Source organism: Pelobates fuscus, chromosome 7 (assembly GCF_036172605.1).
Source record: "Pelobates fuscus isolate aPelFus1 chromosome 7, aPelFus1.pri, whole genome shotgun sequence".
NCBI classification, from domain to species: domain Eukaryota; kingdom Metazoa; phylum Chordata; class Amphibia; order Anura; family Pelobatidae; genus Pelobates; species Pelobates fuscus.
The window spans coordinates 115,066,766-115,081,539 of record NC_086323.1 but is presented as its reverse complement, the minus strand read 5'-3'; the positions used below and the strand labels follow the sequence as shown (position 1 = coordinate 115,081,539).

Below are 14,774 nucleotides of genomic sequence, written 5' to 3'. Positions count from 1 at the left end.
CAATGCAGTTTTCGACAGGCAAAATTATATATTATTACTAGGGAGTCTATTAGTAGAATGGGATAACCAACTCTTTTACCATGTTTTGTTTTTATTAACTTTCTTAAACAGTTAAACATATTAATTTAAAAGCTACTCCAGATTTTCTGGGGGAAATTTGTCCACTCCAACTCCCTTGTTACTACACACATGCCCTATTATTAAGAATGGAGGCAACATTTAAGTACTCTCTCCCGCTTTCTTAATATACATGGTGAGTTTCACATTTCCCATTTATATGAGGTTATTGCAAAATAATGTCTCATTAGTCCAAATAAAAATATATTAACTATCTAGGTATTAATGGATTGGAAGCCCCACCCTATTATTTTATTATGGGCAACATGCGTGTCCGTGTATGTATCTGTATGTGTTATATTGTGTGTATCTTCTTGTATGTCAGTGTGTTTGTCTGTTTATCTGTATGTGCTTCAGTGTATGCATTTGTGTATCTGTCACACACACAGTCACCCCTCCACACACACTGTCACCCCCATTCACCCTGCCACTCTCACAATAACTCCCCCAATCCTATCAATCATCCACCTGAATAAAACACATGGTGAGGCTGGGGGGCATGAATGAAACACATGGACGAGTGGGAGGGAGATGCATGCGGCTAGGGCAATTTTCACTCTGGGACCCCGTGGTATCTAGTTAGACCTCTGCCTACACCCCACCTTTTCTTCTCTTTGTTTACTATTTTCTTAAATATGAATCTGCTCTATTGTCATGTTGTTTGTATTATAAAGAGGGCAACATTGTAGTTAATATATACAGTATTAATGTTTATTTTTATGAATTAGAATGGTCTGGTAACTCTGGTTATTCATTTTTATTATTTTAATTGTTGATAGACTATACGGAGGTGTAAAGGTACAAGAATGGTTAATAGTGGACATTTTAAATGGGGATTTATAATCCAGTTTTAATAATAATTTTGTTATGCCCTTCTTATGAAAAATAAAACACTGCATGTGCCCAACATTTAAAAGTTAATTCTGTCTGTGGTTAAAAATTAAATGTGTCTGTGGTCATTGGCTGTACTCTTATTTAACTTATGTAATTACAAAATATCACATACTATGCAGATAATTTGTTAAATGTATTTGTAGCTGTATGTTTTTTATTTACATTTTTGCTTCAGGATTCAAATGATCCAAGGGTCAGTAGGAATATATCAATTTCCGAACAGCAGGTAAATCATTTATGAAACCACAGATGACATTGTGCATGTATTTGCACATAAAGACGCAATGCTGGCTGGAAACAAATACAAAACTGGCATTATCTCCTAGACAGGCCAAGCATGGGGACATTGTACTGAGATGTCAAGAATAGGGATATCCGAACATGCAAAATTAAAGGAAGCAGTAAAGGAACCCGTACTGGTCGTAAGAGTGGCCAGAATAATGCCCAAGACAGATGAACAAGCAGACAGAGAGTAAACAAGATTGAGGAACAGGGCACACATAAAAAATACAGTTTTCAATTTTACAAGGCTACTTAAAATCAGCTATCTCACCAAACAAATATGGGGATTTAGTTCCACCATACGACCATAATGTGTTAGGCCCACCACTACTTCACAGTACCCCAAAATCAGTGGGTTCTGCACTAATTCCAAAATTAGAAAACAAATGAAATAGTGCTAGTGCTAAATGAAGGAAAGTGTATCTTAATAATCTGTTGTAAGAGCATTGTGAAAATATAATGCAACACAGTTCAAAAAAGGAAGTGTCAAAACTAAACAATTAAAGGGATAGTGCTTTGATTAATCTGCATCATGTGTAAATTTTGGTCACTATGGCAGCACCATTCCTAAGAAATGCATGTTCTAGATGTGCCCCCAATTCCCTTTTTGTCTTTACTAGAGAGTAAATGAGAGACAGACCAAGGTCTAGGAAAAGAGATGCACAGAATCAATTATTAAGCAAAGGTCAAAATGACAGAGAGCAAGAATGGCCAAACAAACTGAGGTCAAAAACAGTAAATCCAATACACAATATAAACCCTCTCTAAAACCCTCTGGTAAAAAGAACCACAACAGGGCAAGGAAACAAGGATAGCTAGGCACAATTTAAAACCTATACTGGATTGTGATTGGATATATGATAAAGCCAGCCATGTCATAAGTGTGCCAACAAGCAGACTCACCATCAAAACACACCATATTACATATCCTATAAATAGAGACCAAGGAAAAACGTTCTGCATCATAAATGACTTAACGTCCGTGATTCCGTGGTGCTGCGTGGGACAGTTTCCACTACACTAGCCTATGCCAATTGCTATGGGCATGGAAGAGGAGGACTCTGAGACATAAAGACAGTCTTTGGAAACTTACTCTTGTCCTGCAGGAGATAAAGCTGTGGAAAACACAAAAAAACACAGAGGATTTAGTATTTATTCAATCAAAGTGATTCAATTATAATTTCCTATCATGAAACTTCAATATTTGTATATTTATTATTTTTACTAATAGCCCAGACCGTCCCACCTCGGCAAATCAGGACCCCACAGGGGCCATGTGATCGCTCTGAAAGAGCAGCTGCGATAGGTGTCCATAGTGTTGCCAGCAGGGGAACTGCCTGAACTGACAGGCAGTCCCCGTGCTGGTGAAAAAAGTTAAAAAAAAAAGTTAAATAAAAGTTTTACAATAAAAAAAATAATGTTAATAAATACAAAAATAAATATATATATGTATATATATATAAGATGCACATATATATATATATATATATATTTATATATATATATATATATATATATATACATATAATATATCTATATGTATATGTATATATATATCTTATATATAATGTCATACTAAGTGTATATTTTATTAATATATGCATATATAATATTACACACAAGTGGCTACTAAAAATGACTAGACATACCCAATATTGAATACCCTGGGTTGTCTACTTTTCATAAATATATGATTTGATGGGGGTAAATTACATGGGTCCGCTTTAAAAATGTCCCAAATAGGACATGGATGCATTATGACCAGCTGTGAAAATTCCAAGACCAAATAAGGTCTTTTAGCCCCCAGAGAATCTGACACACCTATACATGGGTGGTATGGTATCACTGCACTCAGAACACATATTGGGGTGTTCTTTGGCAGTAACCCTTAAAGTTCTCAGTACATGTTTTCTTAAATTGCTATGTTTGCCAAAAAAATCACCAATTATTAATATTATTTTTTAATTTGGCATGGATTGGTGGTAAAATGGTTGCATGAAATGAGTCAAAGTACCCCAAGTTTAATACCTTAGGCTGTCTTCTTTTAAAAAATATATACATGTGAAGGGGTATTCAGGGATTCCTGATAGATATCGGTGTTAAAATGTAACTTGCGTTAATTTTGAAAAAAAAAAATGGTTTGGAAATAGCAAAGTGCTACTTGTACTTATAGCTCTATAACTTGCAAGAAAAAGCTAAGAAAGTGTTAACATTGGGTATTTCTAAACTCAGGACAAAATTTAGAAACTATTTAGCATGGGTGTTTTTTAGCGGTTGAAGATGCATAACAGATTTTGGGGATCAGAATAGAAAAAGTGTTTTTTTTTAATTTTTCATCATATTTTGGAATTGTTATTACAGTAAATTATATGATTTGTGTGGGTACAGTGTATGTAACATGTGTGGGTACAGTGTATGAGTAAGAGGAAAATTACAGCTAAACACAAACACCGCAGAAATCTAAAAACAGCCCTGGTCCCAAACGGTAAGAGAATTGAAAAGCGGTCTTGTCGCTAAGGGGTTAAGCTGTAGTTGTTCTGGTGACTATAGTATCCCCTTAGGGGTTTTCAGCTTTTTACAGATTGATCCTCGTAGTACTCAGTATGATTGGCATCCAGGGCATACAAATCTCAGTCTGCTCTATATCCCTATGCCAAATAGCTGTTCATGCAGTAATAACTGGGATTTCCTCCATATTAATTGAGGGAGAGAGAGGATGGGGCGTGACAATCTTCTGGTCCGGCTACCTCCACACAGGCTGAACTGCCAACCAGAGAGCATAGCTTCTGCCGAGGCTTGTGGTCAGCCAGTGTGATTGTGTTAGCTCGGCCACTACAGAGGCATGGTAGGAGAGCTGGGGGAGGTAGAGGGAATGTTTTTAACAGGATCCATATTCTCTGAGCCCCTTAATGCTGAATAACTGCTTAAGGATTTCTATGAACTTCCTAGCTGGTACATTGCTTCTCAACAGCGACGGGCCCCCAGGAGCCTCAAGACTTCAGTCCGTGTCCGAACTGCCTGAGTGCTTAGTGTGTATGTAACTGAAGATATGTTTGTGAAGCTGGAAAAGTAAACATCCTCACCTTTACTGGCACGGCGCAGGCAGAATATTACCAAACTAACCAGAGTCAGCACTCCACATGCAATGCCAAGAGGAATAGCGACTGACTGAAACGTAACATTTGTACTATCTAGAAGAAATAAACAAATTATTCAAATCATTTTTTTCATCAAGGCAGACTAATGATTAAGGCAGATGGACAGACAAACAGACAATGAGGCAAAGAGACTGTGCAAAAGCTGTAACATAACATTATTATTGATTTTATTTATTTATTAAGACCTATACATTATTTTAATTACTAATAAAAAAAATGCCAATATAATCACGAAGAGTAACAGCTGGCTTATCTAAATAATTTTACTTGAAAGTTTGTATAATAAATTGTAAGAAATTAAGGGATTACATACAACTCACTTAGTGTAAACTTCTCTCTGCGCTAATCTCTTAAATGACAATACATTTGATCTTTGAAGATATTGGCAGAACAATAGTTAAAAACTTAATCGTTATTGCCAATTGCTTTAAAAAAAAAAAGAAAGAAAAAAGATGATTGCAAAGTAATCAAAATTTTCTTTTACATCTAGTCTGCTTGACGATGTTCATCCTATACAAAGCACTACATCACGGACCCCTAATTCCTTTATTTGTCACGGCAGAATAACCCCCATAGTACCCCCATTTTACTCTGATTTGTAAACTACAGATATTGCTCTTGGCATATCTGAATATGTTCAGATTTTATGTGCCCTCCTATTTATTGTTTCTAGAGTTGCCACTTCAAGCAAGGTATTTATAAAGTCTTTATCAATGTTATGACTGCTGGCTGTCAGGCCCTTCACAATAGGCCACTATGGCTCCCTTCAGGTATTATCTTAACAGCATTATAGGCCCCTGCGCAAAGCAATGCACCGGGGTCCTACCTACACAACCACTCACAGGAATAAAAATATATGTTATCGATAAAATTAAGCTTATATTTATTGGTACAAAAAGAGAAGTCCTGCGCTTAGTCCCATCACTGCTGGGCCAGCAGCAACGACTACAATACACATCAGGCTGATGTGTATTGTAGTCGTTGCTGCTGGCCCAGCAGTGATGGGACTAAGCGCAGGACTTCTCTTTTTGTATTTGTATTTACTTTGTATCACTCAGCCTGGTTACAATGCTGCTGCCCATCCCATGTGTTCCCTATTAAGGGTTAATAAGTATAGGGGTGTATATAAAAAATACCCCTTTCTGTCTCATTAGAGATATCTTTGCCAGAAGCTCAAGGAAGCAGGCTGAAGGGTCAGTGTTAGGACCCGCTTAGGGGGGGTCTGCCTTGACGTTGGCAGGCGGGCATCCCTCCAATGGCCATTGGAGCAACTAAATGACCTCCATTTGTCTAAATATACATAGGGATTAAGGAGAGAGTGCAGGTAACTTTTTCTTTTCTTATATTTATTGGTACTTCCAACAAATACAATGCATACACAGAGACAGACTGCTGATTACACCCACACAGACTGCTGAATACACACACACACATACAATGATGAATACACACAGATGAATACACACAGATAGACTGCTGAATACATACACACGCACACAGACTGCTGAATACATACGCACAGATAGACTTCTGCATATACACATGCACACAGACTGCTGAATACATATGCACAGACAGACTTCTGCATCTACACACTCACACAGATAGCTGAATACACCCACATGCACATACTGCTGAATACACACAGACTGCTACAAACACAGACTTCTACATACATACACACATACAAAGACTGCTGAATAACATACAGACTGCTGAATACACACATAGACAGCTATATACATACACAGACTGCTGAATACACACACAGACTGCTGAATACAAACACAGACAGCTGAATACACATGGACTTCTGAATACATGCACAAAGACTGCTGAATACATACAGGCTGCTGAATACACAAACAGACAGGCTACTGAATACACACACACAGACTGGTGAATACATATACACAGACTGCTGAATACATACACACAGACTGCTGAATATACACACACACACAGCTAAATATATACAGAAAGACTTCGGGGAAGGCTACAGTGTGTGGGGTGCAGTATGTGTGTAAAGGGTTGCAGTGTGTGTGTAAGGGGTGCAGTGTGTGTGTGGGGTGTAGTGTGTGTGTGGGGAAATGCAATGTTTGTAGGGGTTCAGTGTGTGTTGGGGTGCAGTAAGTGTGTTTGATTGGATGCTTATGGCCTATATTGTGTGTGGGGGTGAAATAAGGGAGCAAATATATATATATATATATATATGAAAAATGTCCAACCTCTGGCACTCAACCTAAAACAAATTCACAAGCCAGTAACATGTACCCAGGTGCTTCCCAGCAATAATATAAACAAAACTGAAGACAGGAGCACTCTCTTGGATTTCAAAAAATGTAATTCAAAAAATCCCCACCTCTATATCAACGTTTCGACCCTTCAGGGTCTTTCTCTGAAGGGTCGAAACGTTTATGTAGAGGTGGTGATTTTTTGAATTACATTTTTTGAAATCCAAGAGAGTGCTCCTGTCTTCAGTTTTGTTTATATATATATATATATGTATATATATATTTTTTTAACAAAGCTTTATATCCCCCCCCTTCTTACCTTGGGGGGACAATTACCTTTCAAGCCCTGATGGTCCATTGGTGGCGTGTGCAGTTCAGCCTGCAGCTCCTCTGGCTGCAGGCTGACTTCTCTTGTCATTCTCTCCTACAGCGTACACAGTGCTGTGTCGGAGCATTGCCATGGTAACACGAGGCAACGCTCCGACCTGCATGCTTGTGGGAGGAGCGTTCTGCTCCCCAGATCCTAGCTTGCTAGCTCCCTATGTTGATCTTTGATCTCCCCACCGGTCCAGGAAGGCAGATAGCAGGGCCTGCTCTGAATGGGGCTGGCAGGGGGATGAAAGGATCTCCCCTGTCGGCTTCTTCCAATGGGCATCGTGGTGGTACCCCTATTCTTGTCTGCCCAGCATGCCACCATGCAAATAGTTAATATAAATCCTGAGAAGCATTAGGTTTCTTAATGTGGTGGCTTTATTCCGCACTAAAAGTTGTAAAAAGTAAAAAAATAAATACAAATTTAATCACTTTGAATTCCTGACAATTCCCATGTTGGTTAATAGTCCTGTAAATACTCATGTCATTTTTTTTTCCACGGGAATATTTTTGTAATACATTTACAGTTCAGTTACTAATACACAATCTCACCTGTCACATTGAGAAATGTTCCGTTCCCATGTCCTGATATTGTCTCATCTAACTGGAACGTTACTTGACAAATAAACAACCCAGTGTCTGTGATATCCACATTGTGCAGGATGATATTAGCAGAACTTTTGTTGATGAAATCATTCAGATTGGATTTGGAAACTCTGCCTTTAAAAAGTCCTTCAGTGTTTGAAACACAATCCTCTCCATTCACTATATGTCTGTACCAAGTGAACCAGCCATGATCTGCCTCGGATATGTATCTGAGTGTGTACTGACACTGTAATGTGACTGAGCTGCCACTCACAGCATCCACACGAGGAATCTGGTAAACCTGGATACTGTGTGACTGGAAACCTGATAAACACCAAACAAAGACATAATCATTTACAAAGAACCTCATCACATATAATTACAGTGCAGGAAATTACATTACTGGCTTAAAGGGACACTCTGCCTAAATGAACAAAAAAGTAGAATCACTCTTTAGTATAGATACCCCCATGCATATATTCATTGTATATATTTAGAGTTGCAGTTCTTATAAACTGTAGTCTTTGCAAGTCCGCCCCTTTCCCGGAACAGACTAACAGTCTCTACACAGGGAAATAGCCTATCATCTCATTGAGAAGCCTCTGACGCTCTCCCTCTGTGCATGTGTGCGCCTGACTGTGCATGCGCACCTGCTGTGCACGCATGCACTATGTTCTGACGTGGGAGAAAGAGGGATGCAGGGGGGAGGCAGGCACACTCAAGAAGAAACCTCCCTGGCTGTTTGACAGCTGAGAGGAGTTTCTTAATTTATTTATTAAAGTGCCTATTTCTCAAAGAATATATAATAGAATATCTCCCAATATAATCACGTCTAAATGTAGACGGGAGGATCAATGTAATCTTCTTTATCCCAATGGTTGACTTAAAGGGAAAAGAGACAAAAGAACATAGTGTACTACTTTCGGAATATAGGAAACACTTTATTGTCTGCACTTACAGAATGCAAGAAGATTAAAAGCCCATCAGATATTGTTGTGACCTTCTCGATGAATCCCAAAGTGAAATCCAGGAACTCAGGATGAAGAAACACGAACAAAATAATACTTATAAAAGTACAAAATAAAAAAGTCCGTTAAATAAAGTACTCCTGCTTTATTTAACGGACTTTTTTATTTTGTACTTTTATAAGTATTATTTTGTTTGTTTATATTTCTCAAAGAAGCAAGCTGAAGTGCTTTATGGATGTGGAGTCATCCTTTAAATTAATTAGAAACTGAGCAGCTATGGGGATGACTGACTAATGTTAATTAAATGCCTATTTTATTAATGGCACTTGAGGTACCTAGTTGGTCTCCCATACAAGTACAAACCACGCCCGAGTCTGGATGGTTTCTGAGATCTGACGAGATCAGGCACTTTCAGACTGGTATGCCTATTTTATTAAAGGACCACTCTAGTGCCAGGAAAGCATACTCGTTTTCCTGGCACTAGAGTGCCCTGAGGGTGCCCCCACCCTCAGGGACCCCCTCCCGCCCGGCTCTGGAAAGGGGAAAGGGGTAAAAACTTACCTTTTTCCAGCGCTGTGCGGAGAGATCTCCTCCTGCTCTCCTCCTCCGATCCTCCTCTTCTCCTCCCCGTCGGCTGAATGCGCACGCGCGGCAAGAGCTGCGCGCGCATTCAGCCGGTCACATAGGAAAGCATTCACAATGCTTTCCTATGGACGCTGGCGTGCTCTCACTGTGAAAATCACAGTGAGAAGCACGCAAGCGCCTCTAGCGGCTGTCAATGAGACAGCCACTAGAGGACATAGGGGGAAGGCTTAACCCATTCATAAACATAGCAGTTTCTCTGAAACTGCTATGTTTCTGAAAAAATGGGTTAACCCTAGAAGGACCTGGCACCCAGACCACTTCATTAAGCTGAAGTGGTCTGGGTGCCTAGAGTGGTCCTTTAATATTAATATGCACAGAGAGGCATTAATTGGCGGCAGAATCAAAAGTATCACCCCTAAAGAAACCTGATGTAATTAATTCTGCTGCAGAGGACACTTGGCACACAGCAGGGACCCAGGTCAGACGGCAAATTGTTGTAAGCTGGTTTGCCCTATTTCTGGGGAATAGCACCTGGGTGGGCCTACCATTATAACCACTAGAGCAGGCTGTAACGGCTATGATGGTTGTATTAACAATTTAAATACACTGTGCAAAATGTACTTTAATAGGTATTGCTTTAGTAGTAAACACACATAGTCACTGGACAAAACTTCTGCAGACAATCAGGTATCAGGTATTTACTAGACCAAATGATTCCCAGGCCCTTACCTCATCTAACTGAAACCCGAAGGACTTAGCCCTTTCAAATTTTGCCCAAGTGGCTAGTTATCCCCTAAGCCCCATCTTCCTCCCACATACTTATCTTTGCTTACCCTTCCTGGATAATAGCTAATAATGAGGGGAGATGACTTGATTAAAGATTTTAATTTGTCAGTCTTCTTTCTTAGGCCACCAAAATGGACAAAAATAATATCCCAACACAACTAAACCACAAAAAAAGAAAAAAATCAATCTGTAGGAGGGTTCAGCATAGACCGAGTATTAAGAGGGGCAAAAGCTTGAATATAGGCCATAGCCATCTTCAATACTGAGCACTGTGATTGGTTGCCATGGGAGAGTAAATATGGATTTATTTTTGCCATGAGTTTTAAAAATATTTAAAAAAAATTCTAGCAAATCAGTTTTTCTTTTGATGATAATAACCACACAAATATCAGCGGTTTAATAGTACAATTTTAATGTAATCCATTAAAGATGTATGATGGAGTTTTTCCATCATAGATGTCCTACCTTTAAGTACCCATGACAGGATAATTCTGCCATGCACCATTTTACCAGCAGGGGCCATCTTGCTGCTTCTAACTGGTAACAGAAAGCGAATGCCGCTGCCCCACTAAATGTGGATTTAAATCCCCATGGCTGGAACTTGGCATGAGCATGGTATAAAATCCTGCTCACACCAGGGAGACCCATGTATCAATTAAAATACTACGTTCCCCTCAAAGTGATCACTGCATACACCCCTATAAAAGGGGATTTAAATAGCTGCCCCATGAACTGTGAGCATGGTTAAATACGTATATCGGTATGCATTTTTAAATACTGTGGCCAAGGTTTGGGGTTCTGGTGAAGTCTTGTCTGATCAGTGGCGAAGCTACCAGGGTCGCAAAGGTCATGACTGTGTCGGGCCCTGGGATTCCGCCTGTCAGGGGGTTATTGAGGATGGAATGTGTAAGCAGGGCAGCAGCAGGCAGCTTACTCTACTTACAGTTTGCTTGCTTGCTGCTGCCCTGCACAGAGTCCAGCTCCACTATTCCAGCTGGGTCACTGGTGGTCCAGTGGGGAAAAGTGAGGCCATGTATCTCTTTCGATAACCTTTTATCATATCCTCTCTCTTGCGGCTCTGGTGCCTGTTACTGACTCAGAGCACAGCCGAGGATTCCCAGCCTGCACTCTGACTTACCAATGAGTGCCAGAAGCACGAGGGAGAGGATATCATCAGAGTGTAGCAGCAGTAGGTGCAAAGCATCCGTTATACCACCGAACCACCAGGGAATATATAACAGCTACTTCAGCACTGGACCACCAGTGCAGGCGATACTATGGAGTCTCGCCTCGCAAAGAACTGAGGCAGAGTCGCAGGCAAGCTCATTTGGACTGAGAGAGTTGGTAGGTGTTTCTATGTGTGTCAGTGTATTTATTTGTGCATGTATGTTAGAAGGATTCCCTCTGATAGGAGAATATCGATAGGGTCCGAGGAGATCCTGATCAGGTCTCCTTGCCAGCACATTGTAACAAATCACTGCAGAGGGCGCTTAGTGCTGAGCTATGCAGGTTGTGAGTGAGTGATTGTGGCTGGAGGGAGATTGAAATCATATTGTCTCAATATGATTTAGCAACAAAGTGCGAAATAATCCCTCTCTCATGTTCCTAATGTATAGTGCTGGGCACTCAGTGAGCTGCAATGTACGAGATTCCCTAAACTGACACTCAATCAATTGCTAATCCTAACCATAATCCTAATTCTAACACTATAGCAAGGATAAGAGTTATGCTAATAATTAGGAGTTAGGATTATGATTGATGTTTTGCAAAGTTATAAATAGGGATTATCGTTGTACTAAGGAGGTTTTGCTGAGTCTTGTTTAAGGAATTTTATTACAGTGGCACCTATGAGATTTAAAATAAAAAAAAGCAAAAATACAATGTGTTGTAAAAAGTATAAAATAAAAATAGATTCCACACAGTTTGAAAAAAAAAAGTGAAAACATGGCACCTCAATAAAGCTCAAAATATATCATGTGAGAGTCCCCATGGTGTCCACATTTGCAAATGGTGATTGGTGTTCATTTATGGAGTAATTAAAATGTGTGAGCTACATAGACGCATCCTCAATTTGGCATATTATTGAAAAACTGCAGTAAGCAGGTTATGCACTCTTCCCTTTATTGAGGGCTGGTGGATTTGTCCTCTTTGCTGCCCCAGGGTTAGTTATCTCAACCTCCTCCCCCCCATTTCTTCTCTCTCCCGAATTGTGCAGTCTCTCAGCACTCTCCCCCAACTTGTGCAGTCTCTCAATGGTTTGTGTAAGCGATATGCAATGCATACATGCTTTGTGTAGCATATATGAAGGCTGTGTGCTGTTTATGAATAGCTTGTTTAGTGTGTGAAAGCTGTGTGCAGTGTATGAATTATGATACAGTGTATGAATGTTGTGTATATACTCTTCTTTTGTTTCAGTTTGTCTAAATATTTCACTCCTTTTTGTAAGCTCACTATATAAATATAAATAAATGAAAAAAAATATGAATGCTGTGTGCAGTGTGGTTATACTGTGTGCAGTAAATATGAATGCTGTGTGCAGTGTGGTTATACTGTGTTCAGGATATATGCATACTATGTGCCGTAAATATCAATATGGTGTGCAGAATATATGAATACAGTGTATGTACAGTGTGATAATACTGCGTGCAGTAAACAAAAGGAGGGATGGTCATCTTCCACAAGCCAGGTTCATATTAGAGCTCATTGAGTTCATCTTGACACACAATTTAGATTTTATTAAAGACACGGAGGCTCATATTATGCATAACTCTTTCTTTATTTCCTCAGCAGCAAAGATAGAGGAATATAAATATTGTCAAAATGAAAGAAAAAACTGTATAGGCATAACGGGTAGCCGATCACATGGTAGAGGAAGTAGCTATATAAGTCCTGTGTCTCCCACAATCCTCCTCTTTCTTTGCTGCTTCCTCAGACAGATAAGTGTTACTTGTTTGCTCTTGATTCTGATTTTTCAGTTTGGTGTTTTACATGTATTTGTATTCATCTTGTATTTATTTATTCTGTTTGCCTTATTGTGCACACTATTCTGTCTTGACCTGTACCGTCAGTGCCTCGGACTCCTTGGGGGTTCTACCCCTCTAGCCGGAGGTTTTCCACCCTTCCCCTCCCTCCCCTATTCTCCCGCTTTCCCGCGTGGGACCCGGCTCTGCCTCGCTGCCGCGACCGTCTCCTGCCCTCGGCCGCGGCTGAGTGCTCTCCTCTCCCTTCTCACCAGCTGCCCGCGCGGCTCAGGTGCACGCGCCCCTTCCCCCGCCGGGCACCCGGTCGCGAGCGCCTCCCTCACGTGCGGCGGCCATTTTAGGCAGACTCCGTTCTGCTTGCAGTGCTGCCGTGCGGTCGGTCGCCTCGTTTTGTCCTCTGGGTCCCCTGGCACTCTGACGGTCTGGTCCTTATTTGTTTTTCTCCCTGCTATTTCTGTGGGTTACTCAACCCCTTTTTCTCCCATAGTATAATTTGTCAGTTTTTCTTTACTTAAACTCACTGTGGTTTTGCAAAAATGCAGGATAGGGAGGATGGCCCTGTAGGCCCCCCTGGGGACTTTCACTCAGATAATCCTGAGGGTAATATGGCCTCTCAAGAGTTTCAGGCCATGCTGGAGGCCACTATGGCTTCTTCAATCCAGAAAGCTATTGCCTCAGCCATGGGGGCTGTTTCCTCCTCATTCTCACAGTCCCTGCATTCTGTGGTTTTACCTAATATGGTCCCTACTACCCCCCTAGGTGTGGGTTCCCCTTCCCCTGCCCAGACTGTGCCTGGTGCCCGTAAGGCAAGGACTAAGTCTAAGAATGTCGGCTCCCACTCCTCTATGCAGGTGCTTCCTGCCATGACTGACACGCTGGAGGCGGTCACAGATAGCGCGCACCCCACGCGCAAAAGAGCCCCTGGCCGGGCTAAAAAGGCTAGATTATGGAAACGGGCTAGAGCCCTTGATGATGGGTCGGATACCGACCGGAGTGTGGAGGATGAATCCGACCTTATGGAGTACGACTCCTTTGATGATAATGACTCTGGCGAGGATTTGCCCCCTACGGGCGTCACCCCCTCGGGGTCCTCCGCCATGGACCGGGGCCAGTTGTTAGGCCCCTCTGGGGACACCAAGGTGATCCTTGACCCACAGGGTAACCCCCTGTTCGACCCTGACGATTTGCGCCACCCCCGGTCCGCTGAATGGGTCCCCCCGGATCATATTGCCCAATATGTGGCTAAACGCATCCGCACGCCCCTTTCTAGGGAAGGCCGCAATAAGCTGCGCGCCGAATGCCCACGACCCTCCCTCCCGGGCTCTGCATGCAAGACCCCTGACATTGATCCGCAGATTACCCAGTTTTTGAATAAGTCGGGGTGGAAATCTAAGAAGGGCCTTGACCATTCCCTAAAGGGTTGCCAGGACAAGATCCTGGATACGCTGGGACCCCTGTCGAAGCTCTATGAGCTCCTCGACTCTGCTAGAGCGGGAGACTCTGTTGTTGATGTGGATGTGGCCATAGGTTGGGTCCAACGGGCGATATGCCTACTGGGGAACGCCAATACGGCGATGTCCACTGAGAGGCGTAAAGCGATCCTCCTGAAGATAGACCCTAAACTGGCCACTATGACTGTGGCGGAGCCTGATCCGACCGATGAGGGTTTGCTGTTCGGCACCTCTTTTGTTAAAGACATGGGGTCTTTTGTCAAGACCTTCACTGCCATTGACAAGGCACAGGCGAATATGAAGCGCGTGTTCGCGCCTAAGGTTTTCGGAGGGGCCGGGCGTAGCAGGAACCGTCCACCCG

At 41.6% G+C, this 14,774-nt stretch overlaps 1 protein-coding gene across 1 annotated transcript; it reads right to left on the bottom strand.

Annotated features, from left to right (window-relative positions):
* Positions 1–7,353: 7,353 nt before the first annotated feature.
* LOC134569196 (natural cytotoxicity triggering receptor 3-like) lies at positions 7,354–10,504 on the bottom strand. Its single transcript, XM_063428106.1, has 3 exons — positions 10,447–10,504; positions 7,610–7,966; positions 7,354–7,445 (listed from the first exon to the last, which is right to left on the bottom strand). Exons 1-3 carry the CDS (start codon positions 10,502–10,504, stop codon positions 7,354–7,356), a joined length of 507 nt encoding a protein of 168 aa, XP_063284176.1.
* Positions 10,505–14,774: the final 4,270 nt, after the last annotated feature.